This window comes from Sorex fumeus, unplaced genomic scaffold (genome assembly GCF_029834395.1).
Source record: "Sorex fumeus unplaced genomic scaffold, SorFum_2.1 ptg000128l, whole genome shotgun sequence".
In the NCBI taxonomy this organism is placed as follows: domain Eukaryota; kingdom Metazoa; phylum Chordata; class Mammalia; order Eulipotyphla; family Soricidae; genus Sorex; species Sorex fumeus.
The window spans coordinates 23,909,892-23,923,250 of NW_026606185.1; the positions used below are offsets into that span (position 1 = coordinate 23,909,892).

At 36.2% G+C, this 13,359-nt stretch overlaps 1 protein-coding gene across 2 annotated transcripts in view; it reads left to right on the forward strand.

Annotated features, from left to right (window-relative positions):
* YES1 (YES proto-oncogene 1, Src family tyrosine kinase) overlaps positions 1-4,267 on the forward strand; it is a 78,059-nt gene extending 73,792 nt beyond the window's left edge. For both annotated transcript variants that reach the window (XM_056138127.1, XM_056138128.1), the window contains exons 11-12: positions 2,691-2,822; positions 3,707-4,267. In XM_056138127.1, the coding sequence (XP_055994102.1) occupies positions 2,691-2,822; positions 3,707-3,915 (341 nt within the window). In that variant the 3' untranslated portion in view covers positions 3,916-4,267. The remainder of the gene's footprint in view (positions 1-2,690; positions 2,823-3,706) is intronic.
* Positions 4,268-13,359: the final 9,092 nt, after the last annotated feature.

Below are 13,359 nucleotides of genomic sequence, written 5' to 3' on the forward strand. Positions count from 1 at the left end.
CATATAATATAAAATACATTTTATGTTCTAATATAGTTTATACATTATATAGCTGTAAATACTTATATGTTAAAAAAGGACCAAATAATAATTCCATATTATATTTCTGTGATATTCCTTAAATGTTCTACGATATTTAAAATCATAGTAAGTAAAAAACACTTGGAAAATTGAGGTGGTAAAAAATTGGGGAAAAGAGTCTATACAAATTAATAAAGATTGACTTTGTTTGGCATTTGTCTCTAAACTCTTTCACTACATGTTTGTTTTTTTGACCACACTTAGCAGTATTCAGGACTTATTCTTGGCTCTGCACTCAGGTAACCCTCCTAGCAAAACTTGGGGGACCATATGGGCTACTGAGGATTGAACTTGGGATGGCTACATGCAAGTTGTCATATTCAAAGCACTGTCCTTTCAGCCTTTCTTTACTGCACACTTCATAGATAACACATACATACTGTATGCATATGGGAAAAATAGATTTTTTTAAAATGTATTTTTGAGGAGGTGCACAATCTAGTGGTGCTCAGGGTTTACACCTGGCTCTGAGCTCAGGGATCACTTCTGGTAGAGTTTAAGGGATCATATGAGATCATATGAGGTGCTAGAGATTGAACCTAGGTCAACAGCATGCTAGGCAAGCTACACAAATGCCCGACCCAATGTATGATCACTTTAGTCCTGAGGCTGTAAACTTCCCCCAACACATCCTTTTTTTGGGGGGGGGGCACATCCAGTGATGTGCAGGAGTTATTTGTGGCTCTGGACTCAGGAATTATTAATAAATGTCACTGCCACTGTCCTCCCATTGTTCATCGATTTGCTCGAGTGGGCCCTGTAACGTCTCCATTGTGAGACTTGTTACTGTGTTTGGCATATTGTTTACATCATGGATAGCTTGCCATGCTTTGCCATGCGGGTGAGATACTCCCAGTAGCTTGCCGGGCTCTCCGAAGGGGTGGAGGAATCGAACCTAGATCAGCTGGGTTGGCTGTCTGCAAGGCAAATGCTCTACCCACTGGGCTGTCGCTCCAGCCTATTTACTATATAATAATATAATAGTAATATATCTCTCAAAGTCGTATGGGCAGCCAGAGGTTTAATCCCTACCTTCTCTACTACATTCCCAGCCCCCAAAGTATAGATTTTTAAATACTGATTCCTTATTGAACCATTATCAACTAAATGCTGTCTTTTAGATTGCACTTCAATGTCCTTACTAAATATCTAATAAGTAGTTAATTCTACTTTTCAAGACTGTTGTGAAACTTGTATTAATATGGATTACCTGGCAGTATCTAGAAGTTGCCTAGTAAATAGTAGAACTTACATTTTAATGGGAAGGGTGGTAACTGTATAAATAATTGTAAACAGCAGCCTATTATGTATTGACCAAAGAGTATCTGGAAAGTATCACAGGAATGTTACAGCAAGGCAGTGGCTCAAGAATAGAACTTTGAAGGAAGTATAACTTCTACTGCTTGAGTAGTAGTTAATCCAGATCACCTCATAGATTGTCCATCCCGAATGTCACCTACAGTGAGCTAACACATCTGCCAAAACAGTTAAGTTGGAGTCAGGAATGGCTCGAGTGTCACAGCAGTTTTGAGACCATCAGTTCATTCCCTGATATTGCATGATCCCCTGAGTCCCATTGGCCACAGCCCTAGTGGCTTGAAGCCTGCAGTGCTGGACCCAAGCATTTCTGGGAGTGTCCCCTGTTATAGCTGCCTTGGCATTCAGCATCTGCACTCTCGCTGCCTTTTGTGCACTGCTTCATCTCTGAGAAGCATTGCGGTTCCTCGAGTGCTAAGTCTGAACCCCCCACTGTAAGAGGCTGTGCTGTTTGGCTGAACATATGCTTGCATGCAGGAGGTCTGGGTTCAGTACCCTATATTGAGCACATCCGAGGGACCCCTGGACAAATTGCTGGGAGTAACTCCTTAGACCCAGCAGGTGTGACTTTTTCCCACACAAGCACAAAATAAAAACAAAACAAAATATTTTCTGCATTAAAAGCATACATATACTTAATACTTGAATAAAATAATGTGGAGCTTTTAAAAGTACAGTGATTATGATAAAATTCTCCAGAGAGATCCCATTAAATAAGAAAAATAGTATGGCCAACCAGTAGATAGAACACAACAGAACATGCTATCATCAACAGATGCAGCCACTAAACTCTGGTGGGAGACTCACTTCATAAGTATAGATTATGTAAAAAGACCACATTTTGATTGCTAATCGGAATTGCAGACTGTATTTTCTTTTTTCTTTGGTTTTGGGGCCACACCCAATAGTGCTCAGAGTTGACTCCTGGCTCTGCACTCAGGGATCACTCTAGGCAGCTCAGGGGGGTCATATGGTTGGAAGGAATTGAACCTGACATCTGTGCAAGGCAAAAGTCCTATCCATTGTACTATCACTCCAGCACCCCCTCTTGTATTTTCTTGAGCATCTTTTGTTCTCACCAATTATTTTTTAAGTTGTTAAATATCGTCTTAGGAAAAATAAATTTATTGTAACGATTTTAAATATTAAAGAATTTTCTGCATGTATCTTACACTTTTGAAAAATTTTACATCATACATACAAGAGCAACATTAACAAAAAGTTAACACTTTTTTTCATAAGATTTTTTTAAAAGCAGTTTTCTTAGCACAAAATTGTCGATGCTATTTTAGGTGCAAAATTTCCAATTAAATGGACAGCTCCTGAGGCTGCACTGTATGGTCGATTTACAATCAAGTCTGATGTGTGGTCATTTGGAATTCTACAGACAGAACTGGTAACCAAGGGCAGAGTGCCATATCCAGGTAAGCGTGCATTGGATAACTTCTGGCTGACCCCTCAGTGACTTTTTCACTGAAATTTAATAGGAGAAAAAAATGTGAGAGGAGGGAGGAATTTTCTTCCATCTCTCCATCTTTCCCTTTTTCCCTTCCTCTTTTTAATTTGGCATTGGGTCGACAGCAGCCAATGAGAATCACAGTCCTTAAGTTGTGGGGAAGATAATTGTGGTGGCCACACAGCCCCCTCCACTTTCTGCCGTAGGCTTTTTCCCAAAGAAAAATCTGTATCTTCTATCAGATAATAAGAATATCTTAGATATCCTGGATCACCCTCTCATCCCCAGCCTTCCCTACCCTGAGTAGAGTAACTGAAAGGGAGCAATAGGTGGGGAGCAGGCATCACAGAAGACTACAAAAAGGAACTGTATAACAGCCTGAAGGCTAAACAGGTAGTATCAGATAAGGAAACTCAGGGAATTGAAGTGATCCGTTATTGTTGTGATACATTATTGTTGTATTGGGCAGAACTGATTAGGGCCTTTTCTTCATTTTAGAATTTCATTAAGAACTCATTTTAGAAAGTTCTTTTAGATACTCTCTTGCCATTGTTGTTCTATAGCACCTTAAAATCTCACAAAATCTCATAAATTAAATGAGATTGGCTTATGAAAGCATTTGTCTTAAAAGTAGGATTTTAAATGGGACTAGAAAGTTATATAGTTGAACCTTGATAGAATTTTCCAATGTTCTTGTGAAGATACTTTAGCATTTAAATTAATTTGAAAAAAATTACTTTGATTCATTTCACTAGCTACTTATTTCAGTTCAGTTAGTATGTAGGCAGTTTGTTTTGCTTTGGTTATGTACTTGGCATGATTTAAAAAAACAAATTGAATCTTGTGTGTTAGGTATGGTCAACCGTGAAGTGCTGGAACAGGTAGAACGAGGATATAGGATGCCTTGCCCTCAAGGTTGTCCAGAATCCCTACACGAATTGATGAATCTTTGCTGGAAGAAGGACCCTGATGAAAGACCAACATTTGAATATATCCAGTCCTTCTTGGAAGACTACTTCACAGCCACAGAGCCACAGTACCAGCCAGGAGAAAATTTATAGACCAACTAGCCTGTTTTCTATGCACAGATCTGCCAATCTGTAAAATCCTTGTGTAGACTTCTTCATTTACATCCAGGAATCAAAAGAAGAAAATCTTCGTTCTGCATGTTTTTAATGGTAAACTGGAATTCCAGATTGGTTGCACAAAACTATTGTCCTCCCTCTCCCCTCCCCCCCCAAATAGTTAAACTAAAGCACCGTGATTAATTTTATTATTTCAGGGTCCAAAGAAAGTATAGCTATGAAGTGGATGATAGTGGAAGTGAAAGCAAAACAGTGAAGAAAGACAAGGCAACTGTTTATAAATCACTTTTACCCCCCAAATCCAGACTTGTTATGAATAAAGTATTATTATAAATAAAACCTGGAATATAAAATGTAATATAATAAGAATATATCTAAAATTAAGGAGCTTCATGGGACCAAACAATTCCATTCCAGTTTTTAAAACTTTTTACATTCATTCTCAAGTTTTTTCTAAGTTGAAATATGCAATCTTAATAAATACCTCCTTTTGCATGGAAGTGGGCTCTGTTTTTAGAATCAAAAAAAAAGAAAACATCTAAAATGTGACTTAATGTTAGATTACTGCAATGGAATTGAAACTCCTGGAACATAAAAGTATCAGAAATTTTCATTTTAGTCTTCTAAAAGATTAAATGTTGATAAGGTAACTAAATGTTAGACCACTGTAGTGGAATTAAAACTCATGGGACAGAAAAGTATAAAAAAATTTTCATTTTGATCTTTTCTAAATAGCTCAGTTTAAAATAAGGTAAGTAGAAAGTAAGTTGATCTTCATTAGGTTGCATTAATTTTTTTAAAGGTGATGTGTAATTAAAGTTGTACCGTCCAATCCAAGGGGAAATCTTTTAACCTTTAGGTAGCATGAAACCACAAGGCCCATCGTATAAGCAGTCCTTAAAAAAGACTGGTACTGTGATATATTTCTGATATGTACTTATGGTGATGGGTGCCACAAATACAAAATACCACTAGATCAGGGACTTGAATGCACTTTTGCTCATATTGAATATAAAATAACAAAAATATTTAAAATATGAGAAAAGAAAATGTGAAAGTTTAACAGAAGGATGAAATGTTATGTTTAATATTGAAGTGACAAAAATGGCTTTGCTGGCACTCAAAGCTCTTCACTTATCTATTTTCTGAAATGCTAAGAGATATAAGGTATGACCGCAAAACTAATCTTTCTTAACGTAAATACTAAAAAGAGTGTTAAAACCTCAACCTCAGAAAAACTCTAATAAGACTTCCTACTAATTTTAGTGATACATTTTATGCAAAGCAGTTTTAGAATTGCAATTTTCAAACCCAAATTTGAATCTACATTCACTTTTTTAAATTACAAAATGTTCATCATTGTTTTCCATTTAGAATTTAGTTGATTTGTGGGGCAAAGATGTATTCAGAATTAACAGAGGGTGTAGCTTATCCCATTTAAATATAAAGATACTGGAGAAAAACATCTATGACTAAGAAATTTCAAAGTATGAATTTGAATAACAGTATTAGTACTTTATATCTAACAAAGAACTGAATCTGACAACTCTGCTATTAATATTGTAAAACCTCTTTCTCTCATCACACCTTAAGTAAACTAACGCACCAGGTCCCCATATTTTAAGAATATAATTTTTAACTACCATCACTTATCTGATGTAATCATTAGATTATACTTTCTCGGCCATGGTATCTATTTTGCAATTCAAAATTTTTAATGTGACAATGAACTTCATGCAAGTTGGTGACAGTCTGGTACTAAACATTGTGGTGGTTTCTTATGTTTACGTAACCGGCTTAATGTTGACTTTTTCTAAGAGGATCTTCCCAAGGAAACTGCCATTATCATTTACCCCTTATGTCTGTAACTCGTGGCATCATATTTTAAAAGGGCTTTCCATGAACTTTGATAATACCATTTTTCTAAACATTTTGGAAAGGATAACAATTTTGTTTATATTCTAATTCTGTTCAGAAAAAGGAGCCAAGGAAAGTTGATGGTATTCATGAGGTTTTAACAGAATAGACCAGTTCCTCATATCATTTATATAATAAGGAAATAAAACACTAACTTAATGTGTATTCATTTTAACTGGTTATGTATTTTTTAATTGCCAAAAAAAAAAATAAACATCTTTGTACATTTGAAGATTTTTTTCCAGCAGCTCTCATCTTTAATATCTCAATGTGGAACTTAGTCCTTATCAAAAAAAGGAAGTTGGTATAAACAATCATCTAGCACACTTTTTTAAATGAATTATGATAGCCTAAAACTTAATATTTTTATAAGTATTATTATTTTGCTTTGTTGAATTGAAATAAAACTCATTGACTGCATCTATTTATCTTTTTGGCCACTACTCATACTTTCTCATCAGTTTTTAAAATTTGTATTAAAGCAAAGTATATCCTGAATTTTTTCTCCCAGTGTTTAAAAAAAAGAGAAAAGGGGAAAAAAGGTTAATTTTAACCAGAGCAGAATTGGGTCAATTTTTTATTAAATTCAAAACATCTTAGAACATTTAGTGTGGTTAATTTTCCACGTGAAGTCAGCAACATTTTTCTAAGTTTTGTTTTTTAATTATACTAGCAACTATATTTAATGACTTATACACAGAAACCTGAGTGATTGGAGTGATGCTATTAAGAAAGATAGAAAATAGAAGATACACATTTGACCATATTGATTTAATTTTCTAAAAGTGAATAATATATGAACCTTATTTTTATGTGTTTTATACTTTTGTTGTAGGTATAATGAAAGTAAAATTAAATTTAAAATGACCAATCAAAGCACTTATTTTCAGTAAAGTAATGTTGCCTTTTGCTATTTAAAGTTAGGTTGTTTTAATGATTTTTGAAAAGTGATTTTAATCAACAACATTTAGTAGTAAACACTTAACTATTTTTATACATTATAATCGTTTAATATAAGAGTGTTTTCTTAATTTACTGTTTGTCTTTGGTTTTTACATGTAATTTTTTGACATTTAAGTTATACATTTGTATGATGTGTGATCTTTTTTATGCTTAAAAAGTCCTTTTCACCCCCAAATTAAATATTCATCTCATCTGTTATATTTTATGCTTTTTCTCCTTCACATTTCCCTTGAATTCATTTGCAAGTTAATTTGGGTATAAAATATAACATCAGCTTAGTATGACTTTCCCCTAAATAATTTATTTTCTCACTATTTATTGGATGTCCATGATTATCCCACTTCAGTCTGAGGTCTTTCCTGTATCTAGAAACTTCTGTTTTTCCAAATAATTTCCCCTTCTATAAATATAATAATTACTAATTATTTGATATGGGCTCACTAAACTGTGTTCAGTGAGCCCAGAGGCCATTCCTGCCATACTCCTTGAGCCCTACCCCTGAGCAGGGGGTTCATGTTGGGCCTGACGAAATGGTGCTACTCCAACCCTGCAGTGCTGGGACCGACCAGGTCCGCCCCAGCAGTGATTGCAGGTCTCCAGGACAACCATGTTGAGCTGATGATGAAATTGGGGTCATGCAGAGAATGAATGACTCCCTAACCCCTGTGCTATCTCCCTGGCCCTGTGATAGGCATTTTAGTAGTTAAGGAGGAGCTAGAGTGATAGTTCAGTGGGTAGAGCATTGACCTTACATAGGGCTGACCCAGTTTCCATCCTTGGCATCTCATATTGCCCCCCCAAGCTCCATCATGAGTAATCTCTGGGTTAGAGCCAAGAGTAAACCCTGAGTGCCAGTGGCACCAATAAAACAAATTAATTAAACAATTTGCTATTGTAGTCTTGGTGTTCCAGCAAATTCTTGAAGTTTAGACTTTATTTTTCATATTTCCAAAAGAAGTATGATTTCTGTTTAGGGTTATGTTATAATTATAAATTATTTTGGTAAGAATTAAATCATTCAGATCAGTCTATTTATATAAATCTTCATTTACATCTCAGTAAAGTTCTCCAAGACTTTTTAGAGTTAGCAGAGGATGATCTTTCATTTGATTGTACAAGTTCCCACTTTATTGAACTAGAAGCCAGTGTACTGGTGAGGAACAGAATGTGTTTGCCCTGGTAGCATTTATTGCCCTAATAGCTTCCCCCTACCCTTCCTCTAGCTTTTCATTTAAATTACATCAAGTTGAGTGTCTGTTACCTTCAGTGCCCTGATTAACATTATTACTATTATTTTAGAGAAAGGAATAGCTAAAATAAATAGCATATATTCAGATCAGCTGTTTGGCTTCCACATTCCATTCAGAGACGTAGATGCCTGTCAGCAGAAGATTGGGTTTTTGTTGTTTGGGTTTTTGTTTTTGTTTTTGTTTTAATTTGGAGAGGCACACCTGACAGAGTTTCGGGGCTTTTCCCAAGTGTGGGATTCAAAAGATCACTCGTGGTGGTGCTCAGGCATCCATGCAGTGCCAGCTCACAGATACACTGTGGCTCACAGATACACTGTCTCAGAGGGTGAGGAATGTGTCCCCTGCTTCCCTTCCTGTGAAGCTGGGCTGCATATGTCCATCAACTAAAGACTCCTTTCAGTGTGGCTTCCTCTCCTAGTGCTGGGCGTAGTCTCTATACCTTACCTTGTCTGCCTTAATCTTTCCTGCATTAATCTTTGTGGTTCCCCTCTCCTGCTCATTTGTAAATATTCTTGATTCATCTTTAGTATGTCTTTTGTTTGCTGTTGGGTCTTTAATTCTTAATTCCTATTTGCCATACTGCCAATAGTTGTACTAGTAGAAAAAATACATTATCATATTTAAGTGATGTTTTACACAACTATTGACCCAGTGACTGTGAGCATATGGCCTCAAGTATTTAGGGATTTTAGCACTCCTTCTCTTCTGTCTCTCTCTCTCTCTCTCTCTCACACACACACATACACACACACACACACACACTCTCCTTCCCCCCTCCGACGTGCTAAGGGGTTACCACTCCCTGCTCTGTGCTTAGAAATTACTCCTGGCTGTGCTCAGTGGATCATATGAGATGCTGAGGCTCAAGCCATTATCAGCCACATGCAAGGCAAATGCCCTACCCACTGTACTCCTGGCCCCACAACTTCTGTTCATACCACAAAGAGGGATTTGGCTCCCTGGTTATCTCTACAATTAAAAAGATGTGCAAGTGCCACAACAGGAAGTATAACCCTTGGGCTACGCATGTGTGAGCACCACAGCCGTTACTCATTTGTCTCAACTAAGTTTGTGTGCAAACACCTCAAGTCCCAGTGAGCACTGTGGGTACAGGTATCAACCCCCACTCCTGGAGGGGCTTGGGGTACCATATGAGATTCGGGGATCCACCCAGTTCAGCCATATAGAAGGCAAACCTTTTACCCCTGTACTATCACTTTGGTTCCAGTAAACTCTGTTTCTAAAAAAAACTACAATAGGAATATAAAGTGTCTCTATTAAACTTAAAATTACCATAAAGCTTAATGTTCACTATGTAGATAACTGGAGTTTTTAAGTTTTTCCATTCAGTTGCTATTTTTTAAAACTTGATAAAATAGGTGGTAAAACTATGTTATACAGAATTTGATTCATGATAGCACTCCAACTCAAGAATCAATGAGTTGGGCAAGGATGTACTCAGTGGTTGGGCACATGACTTGTGTGTGTGAGGCTGTAGGTTCTTTTCTAATACTGAAAAAGCACTTGATTCACGAATGAAAACTGAATAGAAATGACAGTGGCATGGGAATGCTGAGTGAAATAGAATAAAAGAAAAATATTTCAGAAAATCAATGAGATGATAGAAACTATAAATGATACAGAAAATTACTCAAAAGTAGAAATCACCCCAGTTTAGGAATAGAGTTCTATTAGTTGATTTTTAAGATGGCTGCTCAACTTACCTCAGTCATTGCACACCTTCCTTAAATCTACACAGCCTGGATCATGGCATTTAGGAAGCAAAGGAATGAAGGAATTTGAAAGAGTTGACAAGGTACAAAAGGGAGAAGTGGGTTTCACAATTTAAATATGAGGAAATAATTAGAAAATACAGAAATTTAATTGGGTAAATGGGGGGAAATTGAGTTACCAAAGTAGTATAGAGTTTCTGGAGGTACACAAAAATTTTCCACATAAAAAGAGTAGAAAATACAGCTTCACTTCCTTCTAAAGGTAAAGTAAAAATTTTCATTTCTCTTCCATTCACAACTGCACAATTTTCAAGAAGAGCCTTCGTTTCAACACAGTGTGCTATATAACAAGATAATAGATTAAACACTTAACTTTTGTGTGTCAAACCCCTTGAAGAGCGCCAAGACTTGGGTGTTGGTTTTTTTTTGTTACTTTGTTTTTTCTTCTTGTATGTTGTTTGTTTTTATAATTCTTACTATTGCTAGAAAATTAGAAAAGGTGACATGAATCCAGCAGAAATTTTGAGAAACTGAAGCTAGAAGTCATCAAATTCAAACAAATTACAAAAGGATATTTTTAGTACAATTATCTAGAATCCAGCTTATAGATCCATGAACCACAACCAAAATCATGATATAGAATATTCCCATCACTTCCAAGGAGTCCCTCCTGCCTTTGTACAGCCAGTAAGTTCTCCACTGCTAATCCTGACAACCGTAGAAGTTGTACAACAAAAAGTTGCACCTTCCTAGAATTTTATATCAGTGGAATCAGTTTGTGTTCCTAGAATCTCTGCATTATTTCACTTAGCACAACAGGTATTTTTTTCCCCCTTACTTGTTTTTTTTGTTTTGTTTTTTTCTTTCTTTTTTGGTCACAGCCAGCATTGCTCAAGGGTTATTCCTGGCTCAGCACTTAGAAATTACTCCTGGTGGTGCTTGGGGGGACCCTAAAGGGTACTGGGGATTGAACCCAGGTCAACCGCATGCAAGGCAAACCTTGCTCGGCCCTATCACTCCAGCCCCACTAAGCACAATACTTTTATGATTCTTTTGAAGTAGTTCACAATAGAAAAGTTGTATTTATTGATGGGGAAGATGGGAAGGTTGGACCATAACTGGTGTTGCTCAGGGGTCATTCATGGTTCTCTGCTCTCTGCTCAAATGCCCCAGCAGTGCTCAGGGAATTTGAACCAGGGCTACAACCAATGTATGTGGCTGCATGCAAGGCCAAGTGCCTTACCACCAGTTCTGTCTTTCTAGTCACACTTTTGTGAATCTTTAGGTAACTGAGAAATATTTTTGAATGAATAACTGCAGTTGATAGTTCATTTATTTGCCAATTGATAGATATTTGGGTAGTTTTTAGTTTGAGGCTATAAAGCTGGTATGAACTTTCACTGCAAGCTTTTAGAACAAAGGTGTTAATTTTCTAGGAATAATAACCTAGGATTAGAATTACTGAGTGCTATGGTACATTTATTGTCTAAGAAACTCAAATTTTTCCAAAGAAGTTGCCCTGTTGCAATGTATGGGAGCTCCAGCTGCTTCACCTTCCTGCCAAGACATCATATTTTCCACTTATTATAGCCACTCTGGTGGATGTTGAGATTTAAGTACTCATTTTCTTGATACAGTGTTCAGAATCTTCCTAAGTTTATTTCAGATTCCTGTTTTCTCTAGGGGTGTGCCTACTTTCACTTTGCCTACTTTTGTTGAATCAAGTCACTTACTTTCTTACTGAGGTGTTAATCCCTTAAATTACTCAGATACAAGTACCATGTTGGAACAATATTTTGGAAATATTTTCTCCCAGTCCAAAGCTTGCTTTTTTATTTCCTAGTTGGTCTCTGCCAGAAAGTTGTTTTAATCTTGATAAAGTCAGGTTTATGGTTTTTCTTCTTTTACAACATATGCTTTTAAAACTTTGTTCAGGAATGTTCATTATGAGATTGTATAGGAGAAAAGTGCCTGCCATAGGCAGGCTAGATAGGGGAGCGGGAGGAGGAGTTGTTGAGGGATGGAGGGAAACTGGGGATATTGGTGCTGGGAAATGTATACTGGTAGAGAGATGGGTGTTGAAACACTACATGACTGAAACTCAATCATGAGCAGCTTTGTAATGGGTTATCTCACAGTGATTCAAGTAAAAGGAATTATTTTAAAGAATTGTATAGGTCTTAGGGGTACAGTTTCATACATCTTCAAAGTATATTAATGCACCATTTCCACCATCAGAGTATAATTAGTGCTTTATGTGTCCTAAGAAAATCTGGCTTGCTCACATTTCAGAAGAATTTTCTCCTGCTTTCTCTAAATTTAGAATTTTAGTTCTTACATTTGTATCTGTGTTTCATTTTGAGGCATGAAATGTTTTGGAGTTTTTACAAATTAAGTAAAAGTATCAAAGAAGTTGTTAATTTTTTCAAAAGGTTGTTGATTGTTTCAGCATCATTTATCAAAAAGACTCTTGTAAATATTTGTTTCCTTTCTCAAAAATCAGTTATGTGTAGGTCTATGGTGGAACTCTTTTTTGTTAACCTACAGTATACTAATACACCAGTATCATATTGTCTGGGTTAGTGTCATTTTTATAGTAAGTCTTTAATTCTTAGTTGAGGCAACATGGTTTACAATAGTGTTAATGTTTGTGCTTTTAGTGTACAAAGTCACTGCACCACCACCACAGGTGTGCCAACAGTGCTACCTCAGATACTGGGTCCCTTTTGGTCACCCCATTCCTCCCCCCTCCCTTGCTTCTAAACTCCACTTGGAGACTTCAGCTCTATTTTAAGTATGTAGGGGTTTGTTTTCACTGGGCCATTCCTTTTGTTTAAATATACTACAAATGAGTGACATCATCTGGCATTTGTCCTTCTGACTTATTTCATTTAACATGACCCCTTCTGGTTCATCCACTTCCTAACAAAAGGCAGATTTCACTTTTTGTGAAATGGTGTTCTGTTGTGTGTGTGTTATATACATTGTATACACATACACAAATACTCACAGATAAATGTGCAAATATATGTACCTATTTTTATCAGTTATTTTATGAGTTGTTTCCAGAGCTGGTGTAACACTGTTGCGGTGAATGTAAGTTGGCATACATCTTTTCAATATAATGGTTTTTTGTTCTTCAGGGAGAAGCCCAAGGGTGGAACCACTGGATCATATAGTAGTTCTGTTGTCCACAACTTACTTCCTTTTTATGGAAATGGTTTCTTCTTACTGGATTTTAAAATGTTGTCTCCTTATTCCTTGTTTTCTGCAGTTTGTTTATGATCTGCATTTGCATGGTTTTCTTAAAGGTAATTCTGGTTGGGGTTCATTAAAATTCTTCAATTAGTGGGTTTATAATTACACCAAATGTGAAAATTTTTGTCCATCATCATCTTTCAGGTTGTTTTTTCTATATTCACTTTTTCAGGAACATCAATTATATTGAATTATTCAATACCATCTCACGGATGCTTTGTTCTTTTTATTTTTTATTTCTATTGATCTATTTGTAAACTTTTTGTTTCTGCTTTTTTATATGCCTGGTGTAAATTACT